Consider the following 14,546-nt stretch of genomic DNA (forward strand, 5'->3'; position numbering starts at 1 on the left):
ATATGGACGGATTAGGCTTTCAAACCAACTATATCTCAATTGTAATTATTTAACATGAGCTCTGTTAAGTCGTTAACAGAGGTATGTTAACAGAAATGGTAGGTGTCTTTACTAGTTAAATTCGAATTTATCTTCACACCCTTGAATTTAATTATATCCAGCACGTAGGGTGTATGGGATTTGTGAAATATTAAGAGCGCATGAAATAGTCATTAGGCATCGGATGAAATATTTAATAACCTGGTCTCTCTCTCTTTCTCTGCGTGGTCTTTTCTTTTCATCGCAAGATTAGATTGAAAAATTAGAACAATTCGAAATACCGGCTAAGCGTATCCGACGGACAGGCAAGGTTAAATCGGTTCAGAAAATGACATTCAATCTATGGGTGCAGTAAAAGGTGGGTCTATCTCTCTCGACTCTTTCTGTGTATTGCACACATCCGCACAAACTTCATATACCCAAGTACAACATTATAAACTAGTGGCCGTCGTCTGTGTTGCATCTACCGCAGACGAAATAGTAGATTTGCTACAGGTTTCTAATGCTTAAAAATACTCATGACATCCTCTACAAATTACATATATGCTTGAATAGCGCGGACGATTTAGGCATGAGCATCTGGCGGTGGTTTGCTATTGCGCTTAAAACTATCAAATCGTAGCTAGAAACTCAAAATTAGTGTAAAATTTCTTTTTTTTTCATTGCGTATACAAATATTTACAAATTTAATTTATCTCCTTTGAATCAGCGGGTGGTATGTGCAAAGCCATAGCTCTATTTAGAATTTTTCTACAGTTCGGTCTTATATTTTTTGTTTTATCAAAGTTCCACAGATTGAGTGTGAAAAACAACTAAATCAGTTCATTGGGTTTTCATTTATAATTCTCAAAACCACAGAAACGACTTATAAATATGCATAAGTACAAAATCTATAGTAGCCTACCATTAAATACCCTACGCCACGCCACAAGTATTCACATATCGACTCTTTCACATAAGGCTTTTTGCAGGAAGTGCTCGAAAAAGTCGTTCAATCCGAGCCATTTTCATTAGCCGTCGTCCTTGAGCCAAAACACGCCAATGTATCAAATTTCATCGAAATATATCAAAAATTGCGATCTGCAGTTTGAAAACAAAAAATAAGACGGACGGACAGACATGCTTAAATATAATACAGCTTTATAGTTATGAATAACTTGCGAAAAAATTGATTTTCAATCATCACAAATTACATCCGTTTATATTTCTCGTCATAATTAATATACAGATATGTAAAACATGCATTTGTTAAACATCCCATGTAAATATTTAATTATCGTTACAGAATTATTGGATGGAAATTTTGAAAACTTTCTTTCCTCCAATATATCTAACACCTATGACCATGAGTCTCAATAAGTTCGGCTCAAATTGAATATACTTTTGCTGTTATTTTTATTTAAAACTAAATTAACATAAATTAAATTTCGTCACTTACCTGTAAGTCGACAATGTTCGCTAAAGTTTCTTTGCCACCTAAAGAGATGTCGTGATAACCCACTGGGGGACTTTTATCGGGAAAATGACTGACGACGGTGACTTCGTGACCGCGTTCCGCCAAACTTCTCATAATGGGATGGAAAAAGTGAAAATGACTTATACCGGGATGCGGAAATAAACCTAAGATTTTTAAATTGTGACGACGAGCCGCCACAAATGATGTTAAAATCAAAAGCGCAGTTATATAAAACCACGCAAACCGCAAACCCGTCATTTTTACTAGAATGCACCGACAATCGTTGAAAAGTAAGAAATCAGCAATTTTAGGCAATACACATATACTTGGCCCTATAATAACATAAATTAAAAGTAAACATTTTACATTTATAAAAAGCAAGAAAATTACATTCGGCTGCGATCGAATCTTTTATACCCATCACGGTTATCTTAAAACAGGGTAAATAAAAGAAAGCGAAAGAAATTAGTTTCCTTACTGTATAGTAACGGATGGGCGGAGCCGTTTTCTTCTATTTTTGTGGAATGAAAGGAGAAATTTATATCAAGTCTTTGATGCAGCTTTTGAATAAGGGACAAAAGACAAGGGAAGCAAAGGTGTTCTAAGCCTTAGTTGCATTGTAGGCGGGTCTTCTGACCGCTTTGCGAAATACCTTTTGCTACATTTTTATACCCATCACCGCAGTATGTAAGCATCCGCAAAGTATGTATATTCTTGATCAGCATAAAATTCTAAATCGATTTGAGTACGTCTGTCTGTCTGTTGTAAACATTCTCCTGGCCGCAAAAATTAAGCTATCGACTCTAAATGTGGCAGGAACCCTGCAACTTCTCGCATGCACATTGTTATTGAAAATGGGCCATCTCGGGCGAAACACAAGCCCACTGTGCCATGTAAGCTGAGAACATCTGTTTTTCACGAGGAATGCAGCAATGGTTTTTTGCTCATTGCTAACAAACTATGGCAAGTAAATGTACAAAAATTTGAAAGCATTACCTATGGGCGACCCTGTAGCATTTGTGTATAAAACTGGGAAAAATTGACGCCTACCTAATATTACAGTGCATCAAAATTTAGTTGATTTTTCAATACCTTTATAATGCGCAGGAACAAGCTACAAAAACTCCATAATGTATGCAAATTCTTGGCCAGTTTCAACTTTTGACTGCACCTAAACCTGTCCGCCTGTTTGTGTGTCCATCTGTATGTTTGCGCGACGTTGTAGTATTTGTGGTGAAAATCAAGATATCGCCTACAAATCTTCAAGAGAATTTTGAATTGACCTAAACTTTTCAAAGGTTATGCCTACAACGCCCACATGCCTCTACAATGAAAACTTTTATTTTGAAAATAGAAAAACTCAGCTGTGCCCACTCTATATTATAGGGAATGAGAATTTTATTCTTTTCCTTTTGTCCTTTTTTGGGGTAAACGGTGATGGGTATAAAAAGTTCGGTCCCGACCGAATTTAATTTTGTTACTTGTTTTTTCCTATGATCAGTCACTCATGGGATGCCTTCTATCAGGAAGGGTAATGTGAAGAGAGCGGTGAAGAAGGGGAGAAGTGTTTGGGAAAGTTCAACTTGAAAATGGAGACATTACGCACGATGGGAAAAAGCACTGCTGATAGGTTGTTCCAAAGGCGAGCAGTAGTAGGGTTTAGAGTGACGAATCTCTCTAGTGCGTTGCGCGGTATGCAAGTAAAGAGAAGACAAGTAGTCTTGCTGGTCAACTAATCTTTTTTGTCTCTGTAGAACGCTTGCCCTGAACACAAGTACATTTCATGATGTCTCTGAGCTTCCTTCTGGGTATTGCAGACGATTTGACGAAATCAATATACTCTTCATCTTCCGGTGATGGGTATAAAAAGGTGCTTAAGCAAATATCGCACTAAACGCATGTCATGCATGTCGTAACGTTTAACTCGACGACAATTTCATGTCAAGTAAGCAATTAATGTAATGATTCGCAGAAATTTTTATTAAAAAAAAACCAAAAATAATTGAACTTTTTTTCGGCTTTAAAGCGAAAAATTAAAAATGCCGCTAACGTGAGAAGGAGATCGAAAACACTTTGGAACAGGTTCTTATGTTTTTTTTCTCTTAATTATTATAATTTACAATTTTCAAATTTTCTATATTCACCGCAATTAGCCAAGTAAATGGTTAGAAACGAATTTTAAAATCGAAGACAAATACTTCTTATCTATCTTTGAACCATTAGCATACAAACACATATCCATATAGTAGTTAGTTAGTTGGTCGGTTGGACATTACAGTCAATTCATTGAGAAGATTTATTAAAAGAAAAATGCATTGAGAAAGCAAAAGTCGCGACACTTGTTGTATGTTTTTTGTTATATTTGGTTTCTTTTTTTTTTTTTTTTTAATTTTTTTTCTTTATATCTTTTTTTTTCAAATTTAGTAGATTTCGGGTGCCGCTTTCAAAGTCACACAAACGGAGAGTGATGTGTGCGCTTGTTCTAATTTTTTATTAATTGATCGACTTATGTGTATTATATAAAGAAAAATCGAAGTGAACAATTTTTTAAAACATTTATATTGCATCACAAATTTCAATTCTTTTTTCCTTAAGCGAGAAACTTTTTTTTTTTGTTTTAATTTTAAAAAGGCTCTACATTTTCACATCGCTTACAATGACTTGTAATACACAAATGTAACTGAATTTTCAGTTAATATATTCAAAAATTAGTCGATCAACAAATTTTCTTTATTCGACATTACCGTTATGTTAAGCTGCTACCTGCTCGCAGCTCTTTAAAATGCGTACTGCTCAACTATCGCCGTACGTTTGAGACTTATTAGTACTCGGTAGCATTGAACATGAATACAAATACCAAAAAAAAAACAACAACTAAAAGTATATACGGCTGTAGACGAATCTCTGGCCACTTTTATCTCAAAAAAAAAAAAAATAAATAAATAAATAAATAAATAAATAACTGAAACGAAAATAGATGCAATTTTATTACTTTACAATATTGGGTCTCTTGTACTGCCACCCCTTGAGTATATGTTGAAATTTTACGCTTGTGTATGGATAACATTTTTTTGCTTCTAAAGACATGAGTTTTTCTCAATATATGCTCTACTGCGATATCTAAAGTTTTCCAACCCACGTCCGTGCGAGCGCGAGCATGTTCCACGCATCCTTATGAATACACAACGGGACGCGCAGACATCGATTCTCTTTATCGCAGTGATTAAGACCACACGTTATGTGCTTTATGGGAGCTCTGAAACCTCCCTCTAGGTGTTGCAAACGTTATGACGAAATGAATAGACCATCAAACATTAAAAACGTTCATGTATTCTCTTTGTGAGTTGTTCTCAGACTATTTTCATTTTCGCTACTAAATGAGTTGAGGTATATTAATATTAATAAGCCGTTTGTACTATTCAATTGCACGAATAATCAAACGTATGGGTGGATACCTTGCCTTCTTCAGGTACGTTTTTGGATTATGATATAATACGTTTGACTCTTGTTGGCAAGAATGGAGAAAGAGACATTCATTTTAAGACACATTCTGTCAAAAAAAAAAGGGAAACAATCACCGGCAACAGTCTCAAGTACTTGTAAGTTGGCAAATCTAATTAGAAAGGTACAAGAGAATTCATCTGCTTAACGGCAAAACTACCAGAGTCGATAAATTGGCGGTTGCTTTTAAAGCGTACAATTCGTTGCGGAATTTTTGGTGATTTTCAGTGAAATCAGAAGATCTTTAAACACTCATATTCAATTTTCTCTTATCTGTCTTAGTTCCAAAAACATCTAAGCGATGTACACATTCCTAGAAAAAAACTGCGAATTGAACTTTTTTTTATTTATTAAAATGATCGAAATCTCAAAAACTTAAATCTCAAGTTAAGATCTGCATTTTTGATTCGATTTAAAAGACAGTCTTCAAAAATGAACCTGATTCTCTCGCAAGCGCGAAGATAATAACTAAAACATTGAAATATCTTCGATAAAAACTAGAAATTTCATCAAACTTTACCTTTACCTTTGATCATAGCTACAGTGCGGGCTCAGTTGGTAACGATGCAACATATCAATTGGACACACACCCCCCAGGTTACGGTGACTACCTTTTTAGCTCTTTCTCGTTGCTCATCTCTTGCTTCTTATCAGAATGGGTCCCGATATTAACAATTGAAATAAGTATAGCTCGCTCTGCGACCAGGGGTGAGAAGATAGTTCATTTCGTAAAAGCTTTGTTTTATTATAAACACTTCCTACAGAAAGTATTTTTTCTTTTAATTTTTGATTGCATGCATTTTCCAACTATGGTAACTTCTTTATTGCAGAATTGTTTACCATGAGTAATTTGCTTCACTTTAACACGCTTACAATATTCGTAGCAAACCAACTATTAACCAACTGTTTTCCGCATTTAGGGTTTATCGTTGCTATTAATTCCGATTAGCTTTGAAGATTTTCGGATATTCTTTATATGCCAGCATTTCATTATTCAGTTTTCATTTCTCTTCATGAAATTTCATTTATCAAAAAGTGTAAATGTTTAAAATATCACGGAACCATCAACTTTTTTGTAGATCTTGTTGTACAAATGAATTTGCTGAGATCGCACCTATAACGATGAAACGGAAAAAAAAAATTCTGAAAAAGAGAATTATTATACCCTACATCACTTGGGGCATATATAAGGGCATATTAAGTTTGTGCAGATGCATGCAACATCCAGGAGGAAAGAGATGAGTTACATCCACTTTTTTAATATACCGATCAATTTAGAATCGACTTTCTGAAACGATTTACTCACATCTGTTTGTTTGTCCGTTTTCTTATCTTGTGTTCAATCTGCAGTTAGAAAATTTTTGCATTATTTCGGTACATTGACGTTTTTTAGGTCAACGGCAAAGAAACATTAGCGAACACTGTCGATTTACAGGTAAGTGACGAAATTTAATTTATGTTAATATAGTTTTAAATAAAAATAACAGTAAAAGTATATTCAATTTAAGCCGAACTTATTGAGATTCATGGTCATAGGTGTTAGATATATTGGAGGAAAGAAAGTTTTCAAAATTTCCATCCAATAATTCTGTAACGATAATTAAATATTTATATGGGATGTTTAACAAATACGTGTTTTACACGTCTGTATATTAATTATGACGAGAAATATAAACGAATATATTTTATGATGCTTTAAAAACAATTTTTTCGCAAATTATTAATAAAGATAAAGCTATATTAAATGCAAGCATGTCTGTCCGTCCGTCTTATTTCCTGCTTTCAAATTACAGATTGCAATTTTCGACATATTTTGATGAAATTTGGTAGACCGGCGTGTTTTGGCTCAAGGACGACGGCTAATGAAAATGGTTCCGATTGAATGACTCTTGCGATCCCTTCCTTAAGCTTAATTTCGAGCGGTAGCCCGTTTTTAATTGTTTTACTTATCGAAATGTTTAGATTTAGTTCCCAAATTATCCAACTATTTCTGCCTAAAATTATTCATAGATTTTCATTTTCTGTGACGCCGGCACTTGAACATTGCTGAAAGCGTCTTGCATGGTTTAAAATATTTCCCTATTATAATAAAATTTTCGATGGATACTCGAATAACACTGTGTACATATATCAGTCAACATACATATCATACATATACATATGCATATACATATATATTTATATGTGATATATCATATCATGCCTATGAGGCAAATCAGAACTTCAATTCAAAAATCCTATGCTAGCAAAAATTTCTAACTTTTGTATATTAATCTTCGCTTTATTCAATCAAATATAACAAAAATCGAGTCCTGACCATCACACATTGAAGTTATCTCTCACAAAGCAATATTTACTCCTTCCTTGTCTTGCTTCTACATATCTTTCTCGATAAAGGATTAATAATTTTCGGAAGGAAGATTAAAAATTTAAAAAAAAATTGTCGCATGGCCATCAAATTGTAAACTAATAATCTCCGCAAAAATCCGACTATTTTAAAAAGATTTCTTTCTGTCATTTACACTCAGGAACAAAACTACATTTTCTGGATAAGAGCATATGTCTAAAAGAAACGTTTTGAAAAGAACGATGAGCACTCCATTTGATACAATTTCAATACGTTCGGTTTAAGGAACTCAGCGCAAATATTAGAGACATTGGTTGGCGAGGTGTGTAGAGGCGTTGACTTTTTTTACCTGCTAATAAGTTTCTCGGACAAGACAAGGCGCTTTCTATTAGAGATTATGACTATCGAAGTCCGTTAAACAAGTTCAGAAAGTTATTGGAGCAATAAACTGTTATTACGTATACACCCACAAGTTAACAAGACATACAATTATAAACAATGGTATCAAATCCAATTACAAGAACTTATACGCAGATACACGCTCAACTTTTAGTATGTGAGACAAATAGAAAAAAAGTGATGTACATACAAATGCGTAAGAAAGCCATATTTGGCTGTGGTCGTATCTTCAACACTCATCGATTCTATCTTAATGAAAGCTCAAAGAAAATGAAATTCCAATACTCCGTAATATTGGAAGCGCTTTTTACGTATTAACTATTTGCAGTTTGATAAATAAGCGAGGCAAGAGATAGATCCAAGTTTCTCTCAAAGTAGAGCAGATAGTTTTAACTGCTTGTGATTATCTTGCTTTAAAGCATGCATTTATTTCTTTTGGATAATTTCCATAATTAGTATAATAATAATAACACGTTCCGAGCCATGTGATAAGCTCAGGGAGCACGCTTTTATGCGTTCACTATTTGCAGTTTGTTAAACAAATGAGGCAAGAATAGATTTTATGTAGGTGCAGCCTTAGTTAAAAAGCATAGCGAAATTTGCTGCTTGACATACACTGGTTATTCTTATTTAATTAGTTAAACCGAATCTTACCGATATACTTAAATTTGGCAACACTAACGCTATGTGATCTCTGATGTGGCTGGGTGAGCAAATAGGGAATTATTGCAAAAACAAAATTTTTGTTTAAGTAAACCAAAAAGTTAGTTAAAAATTCTATTAGGCAGTATTAAACGAAAGCGAATAAAAATAAAAAATAAATAAACGATGCAAAATGTGGACACTAACAAAAACAACGAATTTATACTTAATGCTCATAGTAGAAATGTTTTTCATTTTACCGACCTTTGCGTTATCAGACAAACGTTTGTGTGCAGATGAAAAATGTTCTAGTAAGTGCAAAAAAGTCAATATGTCGTAAAAAACCAACATGAATAATATTTTGGAAACAACTTTTCGCAGGTGTTATTTCTGTGGGCAGGGGCACAATTACTTATCGAGCTGGAAAAAAGGGCATGGTGTCATTTCAAATTAATGCCGCTATACGTATCAAATCGAAAAGTGCTGGAAGTGATATGTCATTGTGGGGTGTCGAAGTAAATGGCCGTGAAGGCTTTGCCCCGAAACAGTACATTAAAGAGACTAAAGTGTTTATAAAAGAAAAAGATCTGAAACATGTGGTGAGTGTAATAACACCAAATGATTCCACAAGCGATGTTATTAAGCTCAATACTACAAGTGGGACAAAAGAAAATGACGTTGTCCGAATAGTACCAGCTGAAGTTTCTGCACCCATAATTGAAACCGAAGAAGCAGTTATTCAGACACTTAATGAAACTACTACTAATGCCACAACAATTTTAACGGCAATTCCAGAAGAAGCAAAAATACCTTCCTTAGGAGAAAATCAGGAGAGCTTCAGGCCTAGTGAAGAAGTTCACGAAGAAGAAGAAGACGACGACGACGACGACGAATTTGTTGAAGATTACGAAGATGATGAAGAAAATGAAATTATTGATGAGGAAGATGAAAACCTCGAATCCGAAAATCCTCAACCCACGCGCAGAAAAGTTTTAAATGTTGATAGAGGAGAAGTAGAGGAAAATGGTAATCGTGCATCTGCGGAGGCAGCTTTAAAAGAAGATGATGATACCAGAAGTAGTGAAATCGTCTCAACAATGCTACCTTTAACAAAAAATGACCAAAATATAAATAATATAAAGTCTTCTCCGCTGCCTTTTGATGATGCCAAGACTCCTGAAGGTCATAAAAATAGTGAAAGTGCCAGGGACAGTCAAGAAAAATTTTTCGGAACCCAACGTTCAGGAAATTCTTCAATAATTGCTTCACATGAGCAAGATTCGTTTGTTACGCAGTCGCTAGATAATACAAATGTGCCTAACGAAGATAAACTTTATCCTACTAATACAGTTCCTAGAAATGAATCAAGCAAAAGCCAGGAAAGGAGAATCACAAACTCTTTTAATTCTAATGAAGTAATAGAAATGTCGTCTGAAGCCGATCTTGTTTCAAGCGACGGGACCATCCCTACCGAAGCGGTAATAGTTTCTTCTGAGAATGAAACCGGTGGAAAGAAGATTGATACAAATAATAGTAAAGACCGAGTAGACCCCTTATATGAAGAGCAGCCAACAACAACTGTCGGACAATCAGCAATAAAGAAAGTTCCAGATACTGCCGCGGAAGTATCCTTGGAAAAAACAGTACAAAATGAAGAACTGATACGTCTAATGGCGAAAGTCGAAAGAGAATCTTCTGCTAGCGCTAATAAGGAACTAGAAGTGAATAGCCAAATTTTTGTAAAAAAAGATTCTAATGATTCTCATGAGAAAATCGCAACTGCGGAAACGCCATACCATGGGCATCAAGACGTGCCCACTCCGACTTTGCCCGTAATTGATAATAGTGCGATTGAATTCTATGCAGAATCTACTACGCCATTGTCCTTAACAGATAGTAGCCCCACTGAAATTTATACAGAGTCCACAACACCATTACTCTTAGTCGATAGTTCTGAAGTCTATGTGGAAAACTCTTCACCCTTACCACCTTCTTACCAAGCTGATAGCAGTTCTAATGAAATCTATGCCGCTTCAACCACGCCATCGCCCTTTGCTGATAGCAGGCCTACCGAAATCTATTTCGAAAAGGCTACGTCTTTACCCTTAGCTGATAGCAGCGTCAATGAGATAGTTGGCGAAGGTTATGAATATACCACAGTAACAGAACAAAATGCTGAAGCTGTATCAATAAGAGATCTACCCGCTGAGGCTCCTCAAATCTCCAGCGCAGGAGAAAAAAACGATTTTGTTTCGGAAGTAAAGCCACCCGAACTTACCCAGGAACCAACCGCACTGCCCTCAAAACCTACGTCTATAGAAAAGCCTTCAAACGAAGCAAAAGAGAAGGGTCTATTTGCTACTATCTTAAGCACGGTCAACAATATGTTAGTCGGCGACAAAAGGCATTTAAATCAGGATAGTGCAGGCAAGGATGATGAATTAGATAAAATACTATATCCAGAAAAAGATGCCATTGAATTCAAGAAACATGGCGTTGAACATGAAGGTACTATATTTGCAATTCTCTCAATTATTGAACTAATTTTTTTTTTTGGTTTTCTAATTTAAGGCGATCAACAATATTGCGAAAAATTGGGACCGAACGATTGTCCCCGTTCTGAAATTCAAAACGATGCGCATAACCAACATTCGAGTGAGCAATGCGCATGCTCCAATACAAGTCTGTTTTCCTCTAATGTCACCTTTGACAATTTCATTGATATTTTGCTATCCAAAATATTAGAAATGAGTGAACTTTTGGCTTGCCTGATAATAGCAGCTGCTGCTACGCTTTTCTTTATTTTTGGCTATTATTGCTTTTGCAATAACAGTCGTGAAGGTGCTTTGCTCTCGAAGCTTAATCAATTAGAAAGTAGCTTATTGGCTTCGCATAAAGAGAATGCTATATTGAAATTCAATCTCATAGCTGTACGTCAAAAGTTGGCCAGCGTTGACGATAATACCTTTGGATCAAATAATGAGGTAATTTCTCTGCAAAAAAAACTGAAAGAAGAGACGGCTGAAAAGGCCCGCTTGCAAGAGCTAGTTTTTAGCCTGCAAAAGGAATTGGAAAATGCGGCTGACGATGGTATAGAGCTTAACAAAATTGTGGCTGAACTATTGAGCAATCAAACGGGTGATGAATCTATTATAAGCAGTGTAGAAGCTTTGCAAGGACAACTTAACGATCAACAAAGCAAGTTTCCAAATACAATATTGTAGCCTCTTTTTCTCATATTTTTTCTCTCTTTCATGCAGATACAATTTTGGATATAAATACTCGCTTAGCAGAGAAGAGTCGTGAAAATAGTGAATTGCAATTGCTGATTGCTGAGCAGAATGCTCGTTACGAGTCTCAAATAGAAAATATACAACGTGATAATGATGAATTGGAAGCAGAAAAGGGAAGTTTGGTTACACGTTTAGAAGAGCTTAAAAGTGAATTCGATCGCGACATAAATGCAGCTCTGGATGGTAAGAATTTTGAGATTAAACGCCTACAGGAAGAAATTCTTGAATTAAGTAATCAACTGGAGGCTGAGCATACCAAATGGCAGACCAGCTTAGCCAAAGTGGAAGTAAGTATAAGTTTTTAAAGAAATTACATTATATTTTTATATTTGCATACTTTGCAGGCATTACAAGAATGTCTTAAGAGTGTTAAGCATGACCCAAAACTAATAGCCCATGTTGTCGATGTCGCTAACGTAAGAGCTGAAGTTTTTGATGCCCAAAAGAAGTATACTACACTGAAAGAACGTTTTGATGTGGAAACTGTAAGTTTCGAATTATTCTACTCCTATTATTTTTGTTCTCATTAATGAAAGAAATATCACTTGGGTGGCTGCATTTATAAAAAGCGGAAATATATGTGAATGATGCCCTAAATCACAAGTAATTTTTATGTACATCTATCATCTCTTGTTGGAACTTAATTGAAATCGCGGATGTCTGGGATTCGTTTAGAAGAATTTACCAGAATTTTATTCACCTAATAATTTTTCCGTAATATTTTATTTCAAGGATGGTCGTAAATTGGCTGAAAATCAACTGGAAATTGCTTCTTCTGAGCTAGCAAGACTTAAGCAGGACTTCAATCAAGCAGAAAAGGATAAATTGGAGGCGCAAACACGTTTGGAAGTGCTTTCCAATTATTTTAAAGAGAAAGAAACCCAGTTACAGAAGTACGTTTGTTATATTTCGGGTGATTTCTATATTTATATGTGCACATCTTAATATATATTTTATGTATACTTATAGGGAACTCAGTTTAAAGGAGGCCATGTGGTTAAAACAACAGGGTGAAACTACTACTACTGTAGATCGTTTGACTGCCATGCAAGATGAAATACAATCATTGAAGTAAAAATTTTTCGATTCATTTTTGTTGTTTGTTTAATATTGTAATTGTTTAGATCCCAAAACGATGCTCTACGTGCAGAAATGGAAGCACAAATAGCAGCTCATAAAGCTCAGATTGGTACATTGGAAAATCGAGCACATGAAACATGGCTGGCCGCACGTCAGGCGGATCGTCGGTACGAAGAATCTAGAGCCGAAGCCGCTATCCTGAGACGCAAATTAACTGCCTTGGCCGGAGGAAATAAAGATGAAATCAATAGTAAGCGTTTTAATAAATTAATACATCTAGAAAAAAGGGAATAGACCTAAATTCCCTTTTTACTGGAGTTTTTCCGCCCAGTTTACCTATATTGGTTTGTGGAATGTTTTTTTGACACGAAGAGAAAATTTGTAAAAAAAAAAAATTTTGAAGTTTATAAAATCAAGTAATTGCGCAATTATGGACCATTGTCCACGTTTATCATCTTTTGCCATGCTCGTAAATATTGCTTTTCACAAGTTTAATCGATTTGAAGTTTTCTAAAATTGTTTAAGAGAGCTGAGACAGGCTGGATTAAGGTAGAAGGGGGAGATTTATTAAATAAATTTAATGAAACTTTTCTTAGGATCAAATGTCGCTTCCACAGGTGTTGGAGATGAAATAGTAGGTGCACCTTCCCCATTGCATATGGAGGCACCCACTTTTCCTTTAATGGGCCGTTTGCCGCCACCGCCATTTTTGCCCCCACCATTTATGGGTCCACCGCCACCCTTTATGCGCTTGCCACCACCACCGTTTGTGCCGCCTGGTGAAATGCGTGAAATGCGTCCAGCGCCATTGGGACGCATCATGTCACCGCCTCCTCCGCATTCGGTACGCTTTTCACCTCATCATGTAGATTATGAAGACTATGTGGATTATGAGCATGAAAATAATTGGCCACGTCATCCTTACTCTCCGCCACCACGCACATATCGCTCACTATCACCGACCGATAGTCGTTACAATTATGTAGGCCCTGAACGCGATTTAATTTCTACTTATGATACTGAAACGGATTTTAGTCGTCCACCCAGTCCTGAAGAAGCGCGAAAATTGCGAAGCGGACATGCAGCTAACGGATCACGAAACGGCAATTGTAATCTTAAAAAATCCTCAGTTAAAAAAGGTTAGTTAGTTATGGAAATAATGCAAGTTTGTGTATGAAGTTCATTTAAAACCACCCTTTTGCAGGTATAATAAGTTCTGAGTCGGACAATTCAAATAACTCTTCATCGCAACAAAGCAAATCAAAGAATGGTGCTGTCAAATCTATAGTTTGATTTCAATTAGTTCGATTTAATCAATCAATGAAAAAAAGAAAAACGACTAAAACCTAGTAATAATTCCATAACGATGCATTAAGCTCGAGTGTTTTTTGGCGTCCTTAAGGTCGTTAAGTTTGTTATATATATATGTAACTTAATTCTGATATTAATAACTAATCATTAAAATGAGATAATGCCAAAAAAGAAAGGAAAATATAAATACATTACCCGAATAATAGCGGAGAGTGGAGAAGTTCAAGCAGAAATGAAAGAGCAAGATATTTTCAATTTTATTGTAGATGAAAAGAAATTAGCAACAAATCACTTAAACAAAATTTTTGTTACACCTTACAATTTACACTCATTCAAAATTACAAAATTACAAAATTACAGATTTACAATTAACCTAAAAACAGCGTGCATTCCAAAAATTATAATCACACGTTCCAAACTGCGTAACGTCGTTTTGCAAGCTCAGGCTAAATTATTCAGGAATATGAAAATGAAAAAA

General features: G+C 35.3%; 2 protein-coding genes across 10 annotated transcripts in view; one reads left to right on the forward strand and one right to left on the reverse strand.

The window, feature by feature from the left end:
• The window catches only part of LOC119634198 (UDP-glucosyltransferase 2-like), a 7,134-nt gene extending 2,826 nt beyond the window's left edge, over positions 1-4,308 (reverse strand). Inside the window, exons 1-2 of one of the 7 annotated variants that reach the window (XM_038028231.1) lie at positions 3,616-3,669; positions 1,478-1,827 (exon numbers count right to left, since the gene is read on the reverse strand). In XM_038028231.1, the coding sequence (XP_037884159.1) occupies positions 1,478-1,753 (276 nt within the window). In that variant the 5' untranslated portion in view covers positions 1,754-1,827; positions 3,616-3,669. Of the gene's footprint in view, positions 1-1,477; positions 1,828-1,885; positions 1,895-1,973; positions 2,002-3,101; positions 4,021-4,239 lie in introns of those variants that run through there. The other 6 variants (XM_038028232.1, XM_038028230.1, XM_038028229.1 and 3 more) reach the window with 6 other exon arrangements.
• A 4,123-nt stretch (positions 4,309-8,431) lies between these two features.
• Positions 8,432-14,390, forward strand: LOC119634194 (transport and Golgi organization protein 1). 3 transcript variants are annotated; one of them, XM_038028221.1, is made up of 11 exons: positions 8,578-8,695; positions 8,766-10,892; positions 10,956-11,066; positions 11,130-11,582; positions 11,645-11,964; positions 12,022-12,162; positions 12,410-12,570; positions 12,647-12,748; positions 12,802-13,007; positions 13,354-13,896; positions 13,962-14,390. In XM_038028221.1, the coding sequence occupies exons 1-11, from the start codon at positions 8,578-8,580 to the stop codon at positions 14,048-14,050; spliced, it is 4,371 nt and encodes a 1,456-aa protein (XP_037884149.1). In that variant the 3' UTR covers positions 14,051-14,390. The 3 variants fall into 3 exon arrangements, with proteins under 3 accessions (XP_037884147.1, XP_037884149.1, XP_037884148.1); XM_038028219.1 differs by having other exon boundaries at positions 8,432-8,695; positions 10,956-11,582; XM_038028220.1 differs by having other exon boundaries at positions 10,956-11,582; positions 13,375-13,896.
• The last annotated feature ends 156 nt before the right edge of the window (positions 14,391-14,546 follow it).

This window comes from Glossina fuscipes, unplaced genomic scaffold (genome assembly GCF_014805625.2).
Source record: "Glossina fuscipes isolate IAEA_lab_2018 unplaced genomic scaffold, Yale_Gfus_2 2, whole genome shotgun sequence".
Lineage (NCBI taxonomy): Eukaryota > Metazoa > Arthropoda > Insecta > Diptera > Glossinidae > Glossina > Glossina fuscipes.

Coding starts and splice junctions, on each gene's coding strand:
- LOC119634194 (XM_038028219.1), top strand. CDS start 8,578: ATGTGGACACTAACAAAAACAACGAATTTATACTTAATGCTCATAGTA. Junction 12,749..12,801: donor GATGAAATACAATCATTGAA/GTAAAAATTTTT, acceptor GTAATTGTTTAG/ATCCCAAAACGATGCTCTAC. Junction 13,008..13,353: donor AAATAAAGATGAAATCAATA/GTAAGCGTTTTA, acceptor AACTTTTCTTAG/GATCAAATGTCGCTTCCACA.